Source organism: Triticum aestivum, chromosome 2A (genome assembly GCF_018294505.1).
Source record: "Triticum aestivum cultivar Chinese Spring chromosome 2A, IWGSC CS RefSeq v2.1, whole genome shotgun sequence".
Taxonomy (NCBI): Eukaryota; Viridiplantae; Streptophyta; class Magnoliopsida; order Poales; family Poaceae; genus Triticum; species Triticum aestivum.
The window spans coordinates 769,982,955-770,002,098 of NC_057797.1; the positions used below are offsets into that span (position 1 = coordinate 769,982,955).

The following is a 19,144-nucleotide window of genomic DNA, read 5'->3' on the forward strand; positions in this document are numbered from 1 at the left end:
CACTTCATCTTCGAGGGTGGTGCGCCGGGCGCTGGCTACGATCCTGACTGATCTATGGCGTCGAGGGCCATCTTTTTGTATGCCGGCAGGTGTGCCGGCATGACCATGGGAGCCGCCATGGCATGGTCGAACTCCAAGTCCCACCATTTTTTGCGTGCTGGCATGTGTGCCGGCCGGCTGGCGAGCGAGTGCGCCAGCAGGAACTGTGGTATTTTCTGAAGCCGGCATTGTATGCCGGTGCTGACATGGTGCCGGCATGAGACATGGTCGCTGACATGATTGGCCGCAGGCCTTTTTTAATTCAAAAGTTGAATGTAGACATGAAATGGGTCGGCGTGTTGGACGCATTGCCGACCTAAATGCAAAACTAAACGGACGCCGGACGGACGACCCACCCAAACGAATAAAAAGCGAACAAATGCGCCGTCCGTTTGGGTCCCGTTGGAGTTGCTCTTAGCAGTACATAGCAAATCCAATGCATCCACCTTCAAATCAACCACCCAATCCGAGCTGACGATCGAGCTGACGATCGATTTCAGCTGCGCGCCGGAGCGGGAATCGAGGAGGAGTTCGGGGAAGTCGGATCCATCGACCTGCCCGCGCGGCGGAGGCGGCGCTCCCCGTCCCTTCTAGATCGACGGCCACAGGCGGGAGGTGGGGAGCGGGGCGCCGGAGAAGCCACGACCTCGAAATAGGAGGCCGCCGCCTGGGGCGCATATCGTCTCGGTTCGATTGATTCTAGCTAGGGTTCAGTCAATCGGTCGGGACCATGGAGTCGCCGCCGCCCAAGCGCAACGTCGGCCACGGCAGCGAGGACGGAATCAGCGCGCTCCCCGACCACCTCCTCCTCGACATCCTCGAGCGCCTCGACCTGCGCGAGGCGGTCCGCACCGGCGCGCTCTCCACGCGGTGGCGGCACCTCCCCAGCCACCTCTCGCGCGTGCACCTCGACGTCGCTCACTTCGGCGGCGCCACGCCGCTCGAGGTCATGGACGCGTTCACGGGCGCGGTGCGGGCCTTGCTGACCCGGGTTCCTCCCGCCGAGGGCGTGTGCGGGAGTAGTGCCCTCAAGGTCCTTTTCCTCAGCTTCTACACGTCTTCCCCTCACCTGAGCTCCATTGGCCGCCTCGTCGAGGGCATCGTGAGCTTGGGCCAGACTGAATGCCTTGAGTTTTGCATATCCCCGGCACCCCCCGACCGGCGGGGCTGCGAGATTGTGATTGGGCAGGAGTTCAAGGCCTTCTCCCGCGCCTACCCAGTCGCCTTCTCGTGGCTCACCAGGCTTACGCTCGAATATCATGCTTTTGGAAATTCAGGCATCACTGACCTCATTAGCACTTGCTGTAGGCTCAGGCACCTCAACCTGAGATTCTGCACACTGGTTGATTCGCAGTCCACACTCAAGATCGATGTGCCATGCTCTGAGCTCCAGGAGCTTGAGTTCACCGGCTTTCGGTGCGCGCGGATTGAGCTTGTCTCTGTCCCGAAGCTTAGGCAAGTGGTATGCCAACATTGGCCCTTCGAGAACCCTCCAGTGCGCTTCGGCTACGTTCCTGAGCTTCGCGGTGTAATGCTCTATTCTAAAGCCAAGGCAGGGCAAGAGCCATTTGCGTTGAGCGACTGCCTGCCAAGGAGTGCCAGGAATCTGTCAACACTGACTCTGTGTTTTGGGGACCAAATGGTAAACTTAATTTCTGCTCACCACTTAATTATGTATCTTCTGCATCTAGTACATATTATATGCTCATCTTCTCTACCAACTTCAGCTGTGCATTTATGTTCTTGCTGCAGATTTGGATTCAGCCAGAACATCCGAAGCAGCTCACTCCTATATTCAGAAACCTGGCCACTGTGTTTCTTTTCGGTATCTTCAGTGAGTGTGAGCTGAGCTGGACACTGTTTATCCTTGAAGCTGCACCTGCCCTACAGGATTTTGCAGTAAGTGTTACTTAACCTTCTTTCTAATTTAGTGCACATGACTCATTCTACATTCTTAGGATGATATGTTTTTCGGATATTCAGCAGTAAAACGTACCAACAAGTTGATCTAATTTCCAACCACTCACCAACTTGTCACAAATACTAAAAGTAGTGCATACAAGCCGCAGTGTAATTTTGCAGCGAGACAGTGTCCATGCAAGGCAAAAAAAACTGTTGGATCGTATCTCATGTTAAAGTTCTCCAAAAATTGTTCATTTGTTTTTTTTTTCGAAAAGAGGAGAGCCCGGCATAGAGTGATGCACATGGCCGTCTTAATTAAAATTCTTCATTACAAAGTATCTTGGTTAAAAGAAATACGAGGAATATGATTGTAGTTACAATCTCCAGAAGCATATTTATGTGTTGTACTTGGGATTTAATTCATGCAAATTCCTGGAAAACTCTTTAGGGGCCTAAACATATATTTAATTGCAATTGTTGTCACCTTGTCCTTCATGGGTTGGTGGCAGTTTAATTAACATGTGTTACTTACTTTCTATATCATTGCTTGAAGTTATCTCGACATTCATGTATCAAGACGCCCGAGTACAGTGCCGAGAAGACCAACGTGGTGTGGGAGCCATCCAAGGATTTGAAGCACCTGAACTTAAAGGGGCTGCATATCTTCGGGTGCGAGGATGAAGACAAGGTGAGAAACTATATAAGGCTTGTCATGGAACGAGCTGTGGGGCTGTTGATAATCGAGCTGTATGGTGAAAACCCATGCATTTACTGTGATGCCACCAACCTTGAAAGATCCAAGGCGGAAAAAGCTAGCAGGCATCGGATTATGGAGCAACTCACACATGGATCATCTTCATCCGTGGAGATAATCATCTGTTGATGGATATGGTCAGGGAATGTTAGTGGTCTCATAATACTCTCAGGCTTGCAGCAGCTTGAGCAATGACTCTGGGTCGCCGCCAGTTGTAATTCTAATTTCTAGTTATTGGTAGCCTGGGAATACTTGATCACACTGTAGCTAAACTAAAATGTGTGTACTTGAATCTGGATGCATGTTTTTCTCTTTCAGTTTATTGAGTAATTGCGCACCTATCTTATGCTGATTTTTTACCTGCCCTTTTTGGGACCTTTGCTTCCTGATGAAGTGTGGTTGACTGTAGAGAAAATATCTGTACACCTTTTTGCTATGTGTTGAGAAATTACATACTCATGGAGACGGTCAAAGGTACGTATGTTGTTTTGTTTGGTTTCTTGAGGCGTTCTCTGTGTTTGGATGTGACTGACTGTAAAGGTTGCAAACTAAATAACTAATTGAGTTCTGCTCTTTTCACTTTGCTCACGAAAAATGGCCGGCAGTTGAACAGGATGGCATGGGCATGCCAGTAATCTACAGTTTAATTATATTCCATCATATTTGTTACATGGTCTACCAATGTCGATGATAAATTTCAGAGGATAACCCAACCCAAAAAAACAGCAGGGGTATTTTAGCCTTTTGCATTAGCCGCCCTCAAAAAGTGTTCAAAGGTAGCATTCCACATATATTTCAGCACCCGGAGTTGCCAATTGACCTCCGTTATTATGTTGTATCCATACTGAAGAGCTTGTTGCCTCAAGGAGCCAACGCCTCATCTGATCCTACATCAACAATGCCAGGTTTCAATCTTCTTCCATTTTCCAAAGAATTCAAACCTGGCGCACCTACACACGGATTCAAAAATGCCAGCCTGGTTCGCTCCAATTACGCATCACTAACCACAATATGACCCAAGGGAGGACCATCATGAAGTCTTTCATTTCTATATCTGCAGTTCAAATAAGAAGTAGACAAATAAGTATCCGTTAGGTCGGAGTATAAGAACACGATCTGCATAGTGTTTCACAAAAGATCGTAATGTGAATCGAATAATTATTCAGTAGGCGAGCGAGGCACTTCAGCATCATTGTTCCTACTTTTGTTGCGCATAAGTTTCAAGAAACTCTATCCAATGAAGACTAGATGAGGTAGCCAAACAAAAATACAGAAATCTCCAAAGCATGGAAAAACGGCAATTTGCTATCACCTTCAGAATCACCAAACAGATCCTCCAGCTCCAAAACAGAACAGAGTAAGAAAGTCATGCATCACACCTTCCTCCAAGACCTTCCAACATGATGTTATCCGTGTTGCTGCTGCAGCTGGAGGAGTGTGAATTATGGGAGCATGGTTGCCAAGGTCGTCGAAATCATGGTCAACAGCTTGATCCTGGTTGCTCCTGCCGATTTTCAAATCCTGGATGACCCTCAGCAAGCTGTGCCTAGTCGGTTTGTCATCACCCAACGCACTCTCTATGTTCTCTAGCATCATGGACGATGAATAGTGTGTCTGTAGAGTTCTCGGCATGCAGTTCTGGAGTGAAGTACATTAAGTAGGCACAATATTTGAAAAAAAACTACTATTAATCAATGAAAAACTCAAATGAAATATGCTCTGCTGTCTGCTCCATCCTTCTTTGCGACAAGCACAATGTTTGCTGAATTCAGCCGGTGACGGTTGGGCCATCAGCCTCATTCGTGCAATCTGAAGATCACTGTAAAGATGGAAGCTTCCCAGTTTTCTCACCCCACATGAACCAAATAGCAAAACACACATGACACAGGTAACATGTTAGTCATAAGCTCCATCTGGGTACCAGCAGGATGTTGCAACAGTTCCTTCCAAGGCTGGAAACACCTTTGGTCATTCCCCCCTTTCACTTGGTCACAACCCTAACAGCGTTGATAACACAAGGTGGAGCGGGAAACAGGCCGGACACACTACCCTGTCTCGACCTTTTAAAAGAAAAACAACCAGCCTTCTCGTCGAATTTTATAAAAGAAACTGCCAATTTTACAATTAAACAATCAACGTAATAGAAACGGAAGCTGAAAATACAAGCAACACCAAACTTGGGGCTACACAACCCCAGTCCCGCCTAGCCTACACTAGAGTTTAGAGTTTCACATCCCACATTTCAAGCACTACTGAAAGGTAGCAACATCAAGCAGCATAAACTACAGTCCAAGTCTCGACCTACAGGGCGAAATAACTTGTGGCTTTCGGAAAGTTCACAACAAAGCTCTCTTATTAGAAGTTGAACATAATACCAAAACACGTGGATATATAGTACTGATTTGACTCGATGATAGCGCAGCCATCTTCAGAGAACACGTTCCTTTGCCTGTGGAACACTGAAAGCTCACCGCCTGTCGCCGGAAGTAGTATCCACCGTTTCTGTGATAGCACAACAAAATGGAACAGTACATTAGATGCCTGTTCCAGGCCATGTTTTTCAATCCCCATATCGTTGTGTGTTTAAAAAATACTCTCAACATACTGGTCCAAGACCAAATAACAACAGCAATCACTTCGAGTTCAAGATGAAGTCCAGCCTCCAAATAACGAGCGCTCCATATTTACACGAAACACATTGTTGCTTACAACTAATTCCAATGAATCAGCACGCCAAGATAGAGCACATCAACCAAATCAAAATTACTAAACAGAAGGATGTGAGAAATAAAGAACAGGTAAGTACTCACACTGGCTTCAGTGAATCATAGTCAGAGTGGGCGTGTGTAGACACCGATGGCGTCAAGATACCACCCTGAACGCCCAAAGAAGCCAACGATGCTGCTATTGCTCGCTGCTTCCATGCTAAACGGAACCCCATCTCCTTTTCCAAAAGGTCCATAGCTGCGAGCACTCGTGACCAATGTAAGGGACGTTATAACATTGGTTAGTGCACCGTAAGAACCCACCGTTCCAGAGACTTCCTTGAGAAACTCTGAGGGCTCAAGATGGATCTGCAGGAAAATAATTAATGGGTTAACAAACATGGTAGCAATTTATAAGGAGATTGCTGATGGGCTACAGGGACTATTAATAACAAACAAAACAAAACAACACACATGAGATTAGGTCTAAGATTCACACTCACAACATCATTGTTCTCTCCAGGATGGCTGCCCCATGGACCTGCGGTGTGACACTTCCCGTCATGGTCTCTGTATGAAAATACAAGTGATTCTACCAAAGAGCCGCTGTAAATTGTCACGCTTTCTAGACGCTGGGGTATCACCATGATATCACAGGCCCTCCCCCCTCCTTCACCGCATGGCCCAATCCTTGCAAGCCCAGCCTGACCAACAGATCAACAATCAACAAGATAAGAAACAATAATATAATGATTGAAAAAATAAATGAACTAATGGAATCAAGAGTAAATTATACATCTTCTATCCTCATTGTTCCCAGCTCAGGGATCTCTTCCTCTTGATCACATCGCATATCTTCTGTAAAATGTCTGCTCACATGAAAGGTGGGATGTCTGGCATTCAAGTAGGTTGCATCCTCCGCTGCCTGCACCTCTGAAGTTGTTGCACAGCGACAGTCTAGTTCAACGTCCAAAGCTTGAAGGGAGGTAAGATTCTCCAAGCCCAAGTTGAAATCAACATAAACATCCTTTGTCTCCGCAACATCAAAAATAAGAGAAAACCTCTGCAGCCCCTTCATAGCTCCTGGTCTGAACACCAGGCCCATTGCACGACTCATGAACTTGAAGTTTACAAGGCAACAGAATGCTATCGCATGACCGCCAGTTCTCTCTGTGATCTCCAACCTTTCCTTTGTTGGGGCTTCTATCACTTGCAAATAAAGAGAACGAAGGGCAGGCAAGCACCCGAGACTCCAGAGATCCTCCTGGAGCAGTATCTTCACCACAATGGATAGGTTGGAGAGGTGTGAAAGCGATGAGTTGATCCACTTTGGTAGTGTGGAGAATGGGCTAAACGCCAACCAGTGTACAAATGCAGTGAGGGATGCATTTTCTTCATTCTGGCGAGCACATACGGTAAATCTTCGGAGGTGCGAAGGGGCCCAGTCGACCCGCAACATGAAATCCAGGGAATAATCTGGAGCGAAGATATAAAAAGCTTCAAGTTGCTTCAGATTGCACAAACACTGGAGCAAACGCTCCTCACACCTCTTGTCCCATTTACGGAGTGAAATCTCTAGCACCCTCACTTGCCTGAGATGAACCACAGTGGATGGCAATTCTTTTATCCTGGCTTCCTTGAGGTCAAGTGTCTGCAAAAACTGTAGATTTCCAATTTCTTCTGGAAGCTTAATGCAAACATCATAGAAATAATGGTATGCCTGGCTTAGCCTCAGATACCTCAAGTGAACCAAATTTTCCACACCTCTGATGTTACGTCTGGTGCACTGCTCCAGTTCCAAGACACGTAGAACTGGAAAGATGGAGAGGGGTGGCATTGAATTAGCACGTGAGGATACGAAAAGTGTCCTCACATGAGGCAACCTCTTGGTAGCCTGAGGTATGCCGTGCTCTCCCTTGCTGTTTCGGAGGGATAGCCTATGTATGCCGTCTGGCTGAGGTGGAAAAGGCTGCTGTCCATTCAATATGGTGACGAAGTCTTCTTCAGCTGACAAGAAAGTAATAAATTCAAGTACCAAATCATGTACCTTACAAGCTTGCGCCCTCCCAAAGGCATCAACATCAGTTGGCTGGATCATACTCCTATTAATAAGCTCGTTAAAGTACTTGTCTCCTAACTCATACAGGTTATCATCTTGTCTTCCACGAACTAAATCTTCGGCTATCCATCTCCATATCAAGTCATCTCTCCCAATTATTTGGTCCTCTGGAAATATGCTTAGGTACAGAAGACAAGCTCTTAGCTGTAAAGGCATATCACGGTAGCTAAGAGATAATATCAACCTCATGTCCTTCACACCATGATTATTTTCGAGTCCAGTACTAATTGAGTTGTATACACTACACCACTGATCCTTAGTTTGTGACGGTTTGTTTGCAAGTAAACTAGCTATGGCAATGATACCTAATGGCCAGCCTTCACACTTCTCTAATATTTTCTGTGATACAACCTTCAATTCGGCAGGGCATCCATAGTTACCGAATATTTTGTAATAGAATAGTTGTTCAGAGTCACAGTCTGAAAGAGGTTGCAGTTCATGAACAATACCATCAACTTTGTCAGAAGAACAACATGATCTAGCAACATCAACATTGCGAGTCGTCATGATTACTTTACTGCCAAGTTTGTTTTCAGCCAGAACGCATTTAATAAGTTTCCATGGTTTTTCATCCCATATATCATCAATGAGAATCAAGTACCTGCAGTTTTGGAAGAGCGTTATAAACTGGCGAAGTTAACTGCTAGCTACAATCAAGTTGAGACGAGCAATGGAGAACCAATGCACTATCAAACAATTAACATGGAGCTAGGAATAGAATAGTTATAAGGTACTCCCTCTGTTCCACAATGTATTAGCTTGCAAAAACATCTTACATTGTGGGATCTCGGAGGGAGTAATAAACTGCATGTGCCTGCCTGCAGGATGCATCGCTAAGGATAGGCACACCAAATGATGCAACAAGCTTGAATAGCCCTTTGTCCCATATTAGTTGTCGCTCAAATGGATGTATCAAGCACTGAAATATGTCTAGATACGTCCATTTCAGCGACAACTAATATGAGACGGAGGGAGTATGCATTCGATTGGAAGTACGAAATGAAATATTTGAAAAAAAGACTTAAGGGCATCTCCAAGGACACTCATCTAATTTCAATCCCCATTTTCCACGGACACATTGCCAACATCCATCATTTTTCCCGCAAAAAACGGGTCTCCAGCGGTACCAGAAAATTGTCCGGGCATTTCATCAAACAGGTAGTGTGCACTGGAGCAAGCTCGCGCAGCCTCACCATGGTTGCCGCAGCATGCACAGCCGAGCTCGGACGGGATGGCCAGCAGCTCCCCACGACTACGCGCTACTGCAAACGTACGCACACGCTGCCCAGCCGGAGCATGGACCCACGATGCACAGGAGCACGCACATGGCGGCCGGGATGTCGTTCGGGCGCGCGAAGCCCAGCTCAGCGCGGAGGGCAACGGGGACAATCCCCTATGGGGGATACATAGAACATCCCCATGGGGATGGGTATGGGGTTCCATTGGCATGGTCCATTTACATTACTGGGGTGAAATTTTCTCATACCCATACCCCTAGGGAATGGAGACCGATTAGGATCTCCATCCCTATAAACAAATACTCATATATATAATATGACATACTCCCTCCGTTCCATAATATAAGAGCGTTTTTTACACTAGTATAGTGTCAAAAACGCTCTTATATTATGGGACGGAGGGAATACCATATAATCAACTTATATACATGGTGTTGTTGGTGGTGGCTGAGGTGAGGACGTGAGGTAGGTTTAAGGTTTTCTTCATGTTTTTTATTTTTGTTTTCGCAAGTTTGTTTGTGAATATTTAAGGTTGATCGCAATGTCATAGTTAAAAAGCGGATCCTTGATGGGTATTGGGTTTGGGATATAGGATATCGTCCCATCCCTGTTGTACCCTATGGAAATAAATTTGTTCGGTAAATATCCCCATGGGAAAAGATTTTACCCTATGGGTTTGGCGGGTATGAGCCCCATTACCATCCCCACTGAAGCCGCCGCTGGCTTGGTGAGGCGTGGGCGAAGGAGTGGTTCTTCACATGGAGCGAGATGCGGGAGAGAGAGAGAAAAATGTAGGGATGTTCAATTCGGTGCCTGGGCTTATATGCATCTGATGGACACTAAAATAAGAAAAAAAATCTGAATTTTGTGGATGTAAGATGATTCAATGCTCCAGGCGCATTCGAAATTTCATGGCCAAATGGCATTCAAGGAGCTCATGGCAAGAAATATAAAATGAGCTTTGGACGGTGTTGTTTTCAGAAGTTGTTTACCGACCTAATTTTTTTTTTTTTTTTTTGTTGAGAGCTATTGAAATGTCTAAACTCTACAAAATTTGGCACGGACTTGATGCACATGAGGATCTCGCATCCCAAAAAGTTTTTTTTTATTTTTTAATGATTTTATTGTTCACCCACGATGTAGATGCACCCGAGAGCCAAAATGCCACTTCAAAAAATGTGAGTCTTTTCTTTTCTTGAGAAAAAAGTAAGGCTGGGAGGTGGGGTTGGGCAAAGGTGGCCAGCAAGCCGGCCCGGGCACAGCCCGCACGTAAACGGATCTGACATGGCACGACATGCAAAGGCCCGTTTATAAGAGGGCTATACCGGCACTCCGGTGACGGGAAATCCCTATTTATCATGTAGGTGGACGTTTGTCCGAAAAATGCCATCGGAGGCCGAGCTCTAATGAGCTCGTTTTCATTTTTTATTTTTCTGGAGCACGAAAAATTTCAAATTTATTTTTTGAACACACATGCACATGTATACTATGTATATGCAAAATTTCACAGTATTATACGTTTACATGTGGCCTACAGGAAAAAGACAAATACACATTTTTTAATGGGCCTTTTATTTTTGTTATTGGGCCAGAAATTTGTTATTTTTGTACAGCCAACAAATCACAACATTTTTCGACGAAATTTAACACGTTCTTGCGGAATACATATAAGTTTTCATGATATTTTTTTCAGATTTTTTTGGAACTTTTAAATATGCTTTTTGATTTTTTTCAAAATACCGAGCTCACTGGAGCTCAGCCTCCAAAAATCCGCACTCGACGTTTGTCAGCCAACTTCTATTTACTACCTTCGTCCTGATTTATTGGTTTCCTTCGCATTTGGTGCTAAATTTCAACCTTAAATTTAACTAACATAATGTTAATGCATGTCATAAAAAATAATATCATTGGAAATTATTTTTAAATACGAATTCAACGATATAATGTTTGGTGACATGCATTAATATTTATGAGTTAAATCTCTAATCAAAATTTGGCACAAAGTACGAGGGAGACCAATAAACCAAGACATAAGTAGTACTTCCTCCATTCCATAATGTAGTGCTTCCTCTATCCACGTGCTTTAACTTTCACCGTAAATTTAACTATCAAGATCGATTGCGGCGGGAGCAAAAATTATATCAGTGAATTCGTATTTGAAAGAAGTTTTCAATTATATAATTTTTTTCTCCCGCCGCAGTTGGTCTCGTTGGTTAAATTTATGGTTAAAGTTGGACCTCGGAAAACGCGGGCACACTATATTTTGAAATGGAGGGAGTAGCGTTTTTGGCGCCGTTTAAAGGTATTTTCTTACAAGGCGCACACCCCAGCCTGCGATAGGCTCTTTATGGGTTGACCCATATTATAGACACCAGCGAGAAGCTTCTTTTCCCGGTTTAGGGAAGCTCACAGAAGCTTCCTTGCGCGGTTTTGGAAAGCCTCCATACGGTTTTTCTTTTTTTAGTTTTTGAACCATTTTATTTTGTTCTTTTTTTCTTTTATCTCTTTCTTTTCTTTTCTTTTCTTTTTTCCTTTTTTATTTTTTCCTCAAATGCGTGAAATTTTACATTTTTTTTCAAGTTCTTGATTTATTTTAAATTTTCAATCTTCTATCAAATTTGTGAACTTTTTTATAATACCTCATGTATTTTTTCAAATTCATGAACCTTTATTTTTTCAATTGCATGAATATTTTTCAATTCCATGAACTTATTACAAAGGTTATGTTTCCTTCAAAATCAATGAACTTTTTCCCTTTTTAATTTTTCTTTATTTTCATTTTTATTTCATGAACTTTCCAGTCTTTAATTCATGAATGTTTTGCCAAATCTGTGAACTTTTTCAAACTCGTATTTTTGAAGGAAAAATGTGAATTTCTTTTAAAATTGTGAACGTTTTCCCACATTCGTGAGCATTGTTCCAGATTCGCAAACTTTTAAAAATTCATGAATAGTTTTCAATGTTTTTCACTCTTTAACTTTTTTCAAATTTGTGAAGTTTTCTCAAATGCACGAACTTTTTCAGAATTCACGATTATTTAACAAAGTCAATGCTCCATGGTCAATAGTAAAGGCTCAGAGCTCAACTAGTTGGAGTGAACAGTGAACTAGTTAGTGGTCACTCATTAGGGATGAGTGACCAATTAAACTACCAACCGACCGGGGTGTGCTTGTTGGGTCTTCGCGTTAGTGCTCGTGTTTTTACCTGCCGTAGTAGGCATTGAGCGGGAGCACTTTGTTTGTCAACCAAACGCGCACCTTCGGTGGTTGCTATCTGAATTTGGCTCCCTCTTCTGGTATTGGGAAGGTTCTAAAACCTTCACACACACCCTGCGCCACCGCCCCACACTTTTTCTTTCTTTGTTTTTTTGGTTTTTATTTTATTTTATTTTCTATTTTACTTTGTTCTTTTTGTTTTACTTTTCATTTTCATTACGCATTTTACATAATCCAAAATTGTTCATGAAATTCCAAGGATGCTCACCATTTTCAATAAATGTTTGTTAAATTGTTTTTTTCATAAAATACATAAAAATTTCAATATATATTCCAAAATTTTCATCAAATTAGAAAATTCCAAAAAGAAAATATAAAATATACAAAAATATCAATGAAAATGAATAAATGTTCATTCTTAGAAATTGATGAACAATCTTTAAATCGGCGAACATTATGTTGAAATTCATGATTTTTTTGAATTGACATACATTTCTTCCAAGAACATTTGTTAGTAGTTTGAGTATTTTCTTCAAAGTTTTGAAATATTTATGTTTGTAAACATATTTTATAACCTTTAGATATTATTCGATTTTCGCATTTTTTCAAATTTGTGAAAAGCTTGTTAAACCTGCACATTTTTTAGAAAGAAGAATTGATTCAAAGAAGAAGAAAACAGAAAAAGATAAAAATAAAAAGGGCGCCACACACGCACATGGGCTGACCCAAAAGGAAGCGCGAGGGGAGCTGGGGGTGCGCATTTTATCACTCATCATCGCGGTGGTGGATAAATAGGTTTTTTTTAGGGGTTGGTGGGTAAATAGGTGGACACATTAACTAAAACCGGGTTGGCCCGCAGCTCACATGGGCTTTAAGAGCCGTGGGCCATTTTAAAATTTGTTGGCTAAAAGGGCTGAAAAACACCGCAACAGGTAAATAAAAGCCCCTTGCCTATACGCCGCTTACCGCGGCAAATGGACCGCGCACGGCACAGGGGGTCCTGACTGGGCCGGCCAACTACAATCAAATTAAGTTGAACGCAAAACTTCACAACACAAAAATCAAGAGAAAATGGCAAGTCCGTGAGGACTCGAACACATGACCTCGCGCCTCAAGACACACCCAGCTAGCGACTCGAACACTTTTTGAATTTGTGAACAAGTTTTGAAAATGTGCACATTTTTCGAAATCCCAGTAATTATTTGAAATGCTCTGATAAATTTGTAAAATATATTCTGATATTTTTTGAAAAACACTCCGAACAAGTTTTGAAAACAGGAACATTTTTCGAAATTCCTAAACAATTTTTCAAAGTGCAAAACATTTTTTGAATTTTTTTATTGAAAACACGACCATTTTTAAAAATATTGAACGTTTTTTTATAGGAATAAAGATTTTTTTAAGTTTCCAAACAAATTTTAAAACATGAACTCTTAAGAAAAGAAAAATAAACCTGAAAAATAAAATAATAGTAAATAAAAGAAGAAACAGCAATAGGAAAAGAAAGGAAAAATAAGCAGAAAAGCGGAAAAAACAAAAAAACAGAAAAGCCGGTTAATCCCAAAACCAGAAAAACCGTCTAGGAAAGTCTACAAAGTTCCTAAAACCGGAAACGCTTCAACACGTCGTTAATGGCCCGGCCCAGGTAATCGTTACATCGCTAGGTCTTGTGCGAAGTGTCGACATTGTGACGCATTGTGCGTCCAATAAGAAATTCTCCTATAGAGTGCAAACTGTAAACCGGCCCATCTTTTCGAAACAGTGCACGCTAGCTACAATTCGAACTACATATCTCTCGTTTCAAGTACGCTGTGCTGACCATCCAAACCACCTCACCTATTTCGTTTTGTTAAATTTCCTTCCTTCCTTTCTCCTTTTTTATTTTATTAAACGATTTTTTATGTTTCTTTTTTTGTTCTTTTTTCTAAAAGCGTGATATTTTTTTCAAAATTGTGATTGTTGTTTTTAAATCTATGATTGTTTTTGAAAATTAATGATTTAGTTTTTCAAAATTGATCAATTTGTTTTTTAAATTAGAATTTTTTCATAATCGATGAACTTATTTCAAATTGATGAACTTTTCTCAAATCGATGAAGTTTTTATCAAATTCAAATAATTTTTTCAAAATTTTATCCACTTTTTTTAATGGATGAACTTTTTTAAGAAATCAATGCACTTGTTTTAAAGTATTTGTGAGCCTTTTTTAAAGTTTATGAAACTTTTTACATGAAATTGGTGAACTTTTTTGGGAAATCCGTGGACTTTTTTGAATTCACAATTTTTAAGATTGTGGTGACTTTTTTTTTCAAAAGTTAACGTTTTTTTTTTGGCATCAGTACAGACACAAGCGTTCATATACACACGCATACACTCATCCCTATGAACGCACATACGCACACCCTATCCCTATGAGCACCTCCGAAAGACTGAGCCGGCACATCATTTTAAGATTTACGAAGTCACCCAGGATTTGAACCCTAGTGGGTTGGGGATACCACTGTCCACCTAACCATCTCAACCACAGGTTGATTCGCTTCAAAAGTTAACGGTTGGCCAGTGCAATTGGTCAGCCGTGATGGGTTAACAAGCTATCGAGTGACCACAGGAAACGGTCAAGCGATGAAGCTGTAGCATGTATATAGGCGGCCCACGTGCTGTGTCGCTCGCTGTGAGCACTACGAACAGCATCGCTCATCATGTGGACAAGGCGAGCGACTCCACCCTGTGTGAGCCAGGCGGGGCCACACACGGTGCAGACCACAGACCTACTCTTTATACGTATTTAATTTCCTTTTTTCTATTTTTAGGTGTGCCTAAAAAATACAATGTATCCCAAATAAAATGCATCACGAAATATTTTTTATATTTTTTCAAAAAATGTCCGTTAACTCAAAAAATATTCAGTAATTTAAAAAAGGATCATGAATTTATAAGATGTTCACACAATTGAAAACAAATGTATGTGAATTTTAAAAAGTTTGCAAGTTTGAAAATTATTCAAGCGAATTAGAAAAAAAATTCACAAATTTGAAAACTATTCAAGAATTTGAAAATTTGCTCATTCATTCATAAAAAGTCAAGAATTTGAAGACTTTCATGAATTCAAAAAATGTTTATGCCATAAAAAATTATTCAGGAATAGAAAAAATTTCATGAATTTTAAAAATATGCACGAATCATGGAAGTTCATTATATTTAAAAATATTCTCAAATTTGGAAAAAATGATCAAGAATTTGAAATTTTGGAAATATTTCACGAACTTGGAAATTTCAAACTGTTCACAAATTATAAAATGTTCACTAATTAAGAATTATTCGCAAGCTTGGAAAATATTTGATAATTTGGAAAAAAATCACAAAATTTTAAAATATTCACAAGTATGGGTTTTTAATTGAAAATACTCATAAATTTGAAAGACATTCATGGATTTTAAAAAATTTCACAAATCTGAGAATATGTTTGAAAATTCATAAAATGTTACTAGTTTAAAAAATGTCCGTGAATTTAAAAATGGTCCCAATTTTGAAAAATTATCATGTTTTAGGAAAGAAAAGAAAAAAATAAAACTGGTTAAAAAACAAAGAAGAATTGAAATCCAGAAAAACAGGAGAAAGCAAAATAGGAAAAAAATGATATGGAAAGTTTCTAATGCCATGTATTTAGTGGGTTGGTCCACCTTCATTCGCTAGAGAGCGATCACTAGCGATACATATCATTCGCGCCCCCCGGGCCCCTGCTCCCCCACTAAAAATGTCGTGTTGTGTCTAGCACGCAGGCCTTGCCCAGGCGAAGGTGCATGATGCATGGCGTCCCACGGGCCAGGCATGACCGCTTTATTCTTGTGTCGGGCACATGTGCTACTAGACCGGCCTGTGATATTCAGCCTAGATGGCCAGGTATGGGTGGGTCCTGTGTGTAGTCACACATCCCCCCCCCCCCATGTGCTACTAGACCGGCCTGTGATATTCAGCCTAGATGGCCAGGTATGGGTGGGTCCTGTGTGTAGTCACACATCCCCCCCCCCCCCACACACACAAGCAGTAGCGAATCTAGGATGAATTTGAAGGGCAGGTTCAACTTCAGTACACTGGCTGAAACTGGGTTATGATGGGCTGAAACTGGGCTGAGATGGGCTGGGATAGGCTGGATTTTAATTTCGGAGGGCAGGCTTAAGCCCATCCAAGCCTGCCCCTTGGATTCGCCGCTGCACACAAATGCATCTCCAAGGGTAAACTCAAACCGAAACCCTTAAATCTTTGTCCGTGGATAGCCAGGCAGGCAACGCTCATCCAAAACCGCCACCTAAAGATCTCTTAGTTATCCATTTCTTTTTTAGTGGAAAGAGGAGAGACATAGAAAAAAAACTGGGTTTGTGACATGGTGTTGTGCTGAATTTGCGGTGTTGGTGGCCTTTCCTATTTCTTCCTATTTTTGGTGCCGAAACGCGGATTTTGGACGTCCGTCTGCATCCAGCCCAAAGTACCGACCTATATTGGAGGTGTAAAATTTTTTTTGGACTGTTCGATTCGATGTTTGATGCCGGAGTAGGGGTCCATGTTGAAGATGTCGTGAGACAGGTTTAGAAAGATATGAAGAGTCTGCACAGATGAGAGAGAGTTGGAAAGGCCCGTTGGCTGCATTTTTCTGTCAATTGTCAGCCGGACAGATAGAGAAAGTTTGAAAAGTGCTCTTGGACGAGGTTGTTTGGTTCTTAACCACACATTGTCACATTTTCTCGTGCCTCAAGTTAGACAAATTTAATCAAGTTAGATGAGTGTTTGATTCTACCCAAACATAAGACAAGATTCTTTATTTGGAAATAAACCGCACACAGGGTAAAAAGTGGAGCAAAAAATTCTCTTAAGAAAATCTAAGTTTGGGTAATAATTTGAGCACCTAAGAAGGTAAATTTAACTAAAACAGTGTGCCAAACTATATGGTAAATTAACCACCAACCAACCAGGCCCGTCAAGAAGCTGCACCCAGCCCTTGCTCACGGGCACCACACATAAGGAAATAAATTATAGTGCTATTACATGAAGCCAAATAAAGCGATAAATTCTAATTGATTCTATCTTCCCTTTCTAATCTTGGGTTGAGCTGCTTTCAGAAAAATTGGTTGCTTGAGCTTGATAGGCTTACTTGAAGTCAAAAGCAAATGCATTTTTTGCTCTGAACATATTGATGAAATGGGAGAAGACATTCATTGGATAAACAAATGTATATAAACAAAAAAGATTATTTAGAAATTATTTCTCACAACATCACAAAAGATGCACAGTGCAACATGGTTTAGAAACCACAAACTAAAGGTCAATAAGAAGCAAAACAGCACTACAGTCTACATGGGTGTGTTAGTAACCATGTGCGCCCATTACTACTCCCCACTGAAGTTGTCTAATATACTGAATTAATTTCTAGCTTAGGCATCACAGGGTGCACACAACCAAATTGGCATAATAAGATAGAAACAGTAATCTTTATATGTACCTCTTTTTCTCAAGAGCATGTCTGATTTTGTCGATGATCTCCTTTTCAGACCACGTTTCAGTGTTTCCATAATGTTTTTGGCTTTCTTGACGACGTACTCTGCAGAGGTTAAAATAATTTTAGGCCTGGAAATGTATTGAACTTGTTGTATGACTTGATATAGCAGGTGTTTCCAAAATAAACTAACAGTAAGCATGTAATCGAGGTACCTCTTGTTCTTATCATTGTCCTCCTCGTCATCTTTGATTTTGCTGGTGACCTGACGAAGTATGCTGCTGAGGATATTCTTCATATTAGGCTGAAGAGAAACCGAAACAAAAGCTGTGCGTTCGAATTTGCCTTCAAGCTTTTGATACACCGCATTGGCAAGGGTGGTTTTGCCCATTCCACCAGGGCCAACGATGGAGACCAACTTGAGCTTCTGCTCCGATGCATCTTCACCTTCACCTTGGCCTTCCATGGACAGCAACTTGATAATCTCTTCTCTCGAGTGGTCAATGCCAACAAGCTTTGCTTCATCTTCGTACAGTGCTAGCAAGCGGGGGTCGGACGAAGACGAGGCTGCTGGGGCTACAATACTGTCAACTTTGTACCTCTCACGACGCTTGCTCACCTCCTCAACCTCCTTCTTTATACGCTCGATCTCGGCGGCGATGTCGCCCCGAGACTGCTTGTACGTCCGTGGCAGCAAGGATTTGCCCCCCACGCAGCAGCACGTCGTGGAGGATCCAGAACTGGACACCATGAAGGAATCGATGATGTCCTCGATCTTGTAGGACATCTTCCTCACCTTGGTCGCCCAGAGCTTGACCTGCTTGTCAAGCAGATCTGGCGGCACCTCGGACACCTTCGCAAGAGCAGCTTCCATGCTCTCCAGCTCATCCCGGATGTACTGGACCCCCTCCTTGGCGCCCTTGTGCAACTTGTATTCGTCGGTGAGCATCTTGGCCAGCTTGGGGAGGAGGGCCTCCAGCACCCCCGCGGAGGCGCTCACCACCACCTCCATCTTGCCACCAACCTTCTTTCCTCTACAATAGGATGCACACTGCTTGTGTTTTGTGGTGGACAACAACTCAGCATATGGAGAAGGGATATAAAGGGGAAAGGAGGACTTCGGGCATCTCGAGCGTCGACCCTCGAACCCCCGGCTACTGTTTGAAACTGTGCGATTTGAACGTGTTTTGCTATCCAACGCCGACCTGTATCGGTCTGCCGATCAGTCCGTCTGAGCACACTTTTTCTCACAAAACTGAGACCAACTAGGAGAGGCCTTTGCGGGCGTCCTGACCGCTGCCACGTACGTGTTTGACTACTCTGACCCACCAAAAACCCATCCGCCTCTCTCGCGTTTTTCAGCCAACACCGGCGCCGCTTGCCGCACTGCATTCATGCCAGCCCATAGCATGCAGCGGCCGGCATTGATGCCGAGCAACACAACCAGACATGAGGGCGAAGCTGACGGACACGATCTCTCCGAACCCCTCCAACTCTAGCGGTCCTGGTTCTCCGCGGCGGCAGGCAGAGGCGGTGGCGCCGTGGCGGTGGGAGTGGCAGTTCATCATCAGGCGGATCTTGGTGCCACTGCCCTCGCTCTCCAGGCCCCTCGGCATCCACGGCGTCCGGCTCCTCCAGTGAAAAGGAGCACCAGAAGTTGGAGCAGTGGCCACGCTTCACGAAGAA

At 42.7% G+C, this 19,144-nt stretch overlaps 2 protein-coding genes across 2 annotated transcripts; one reads left to right on the forward strand and one right to left on the reverse strand.

The window, feature by feature from the left end:
- The first annotated feature begins 505 nt into the window (after window positions 1-505).
- LOC123186616 (uncharacterized) lies at window positions 506-3,084 on the forward strand. The gene is made up of 3 exons (XM_044598348.1): window positions 506-1,681; window positions 1,792-1,938; window positions 2,495-3,084. The coding sequence occupies exons 1-3, from the start codon at window positions 770-772 to the stop codon at window positions 2,822-2,824; spliced, it is 1,389 nt and encodes a 462-aa protein (XP_044454283.1). The 5' UTR covers window positions 506-769; the 3' UTR covers window positions 2,825-3,084.
- Window positions 3,085-4,764: 1,680 nt separating this feature from the next.
- LOC123191088 (disease resistance protein RGA5) lies at window positions 4,765-18,508 on the reverse strand. The gene is made up of 6 exons (XM_044603857.1): window positions 17,674-18,508; window positions 17,465-17,563; window positions 6,197-8,120; window positions 5,904-6,104; window positions 5,506-5,769; window positions 4,765-5,197 (listed from the first exon to the last, which is right to left on the reverse strand). Exons 1-5 carry the CDS (start codon window positions 18,468-18,470, stop codon window positions 5,527-5,529), a joined length of 3,264 nt encoding a protein of 1,087 aa, XP_044459792.1. The 5' UTR covers window positions 18,471-18,508; the 3' UTR covers window positions 4,765-5,197; window positions 5,506-5,526.
- Window positions 18,509-19,144: the final 636 nt, after the last annotated feature.

What these genes read in the sequence shown, in the direction of transcription:
- LOC123191088 (XM_044603857.1), bottom strand. Translation starts at nt 18,470, where the DNA reads ATGGAGGTGGTGGTGAGCGCCTCCGCGGGGGTGCTGGAGGCCCTCCTC. An exon ending in GACAATGATAAGAACAAGAG is followed by an intron (nt 17,564 to 17,673) that starts GTACCTCGATTA and finishes TAACCTCTGCAG; the next exon opens with AGTACGTCGTCAAGAAAGCC. An exon ending in CTGGAGAGAACAATGATGTT is followed by an intron (nt 5,770 to 5,903) that starts GTGAGTGTGAAT and finishes ATTTTCCTGCAG; the next exon opens with ATCCATCTTGAGCCCTCAGA.
- LOC123186616 (XM_044598348.1), top strand. Translation starts at nt 770, where the DNA reads ATGGAGTCGCCGCCGCCCAAGCGCAACGTCGGCCACGGCAGCGAGGAC. An exon ending in TGTGTTTTGGGGACCAAATG is followed by an intron (nt 1,682 to 1,791) that starts GTAAACTTAATT and finishes TTCTTGCTGCAG; the next exon opens with ATTTGGATTCAGCCAGAACA. An exon ending in CTGCCCTACAGGATTTTGCA is followed by an intron (nt 1,939 to 2,494) that starts GTAAGTGTTACT and finishes CATTGCTTGAAG; the next exon opens with TTATCTCGACATTCATGTAT.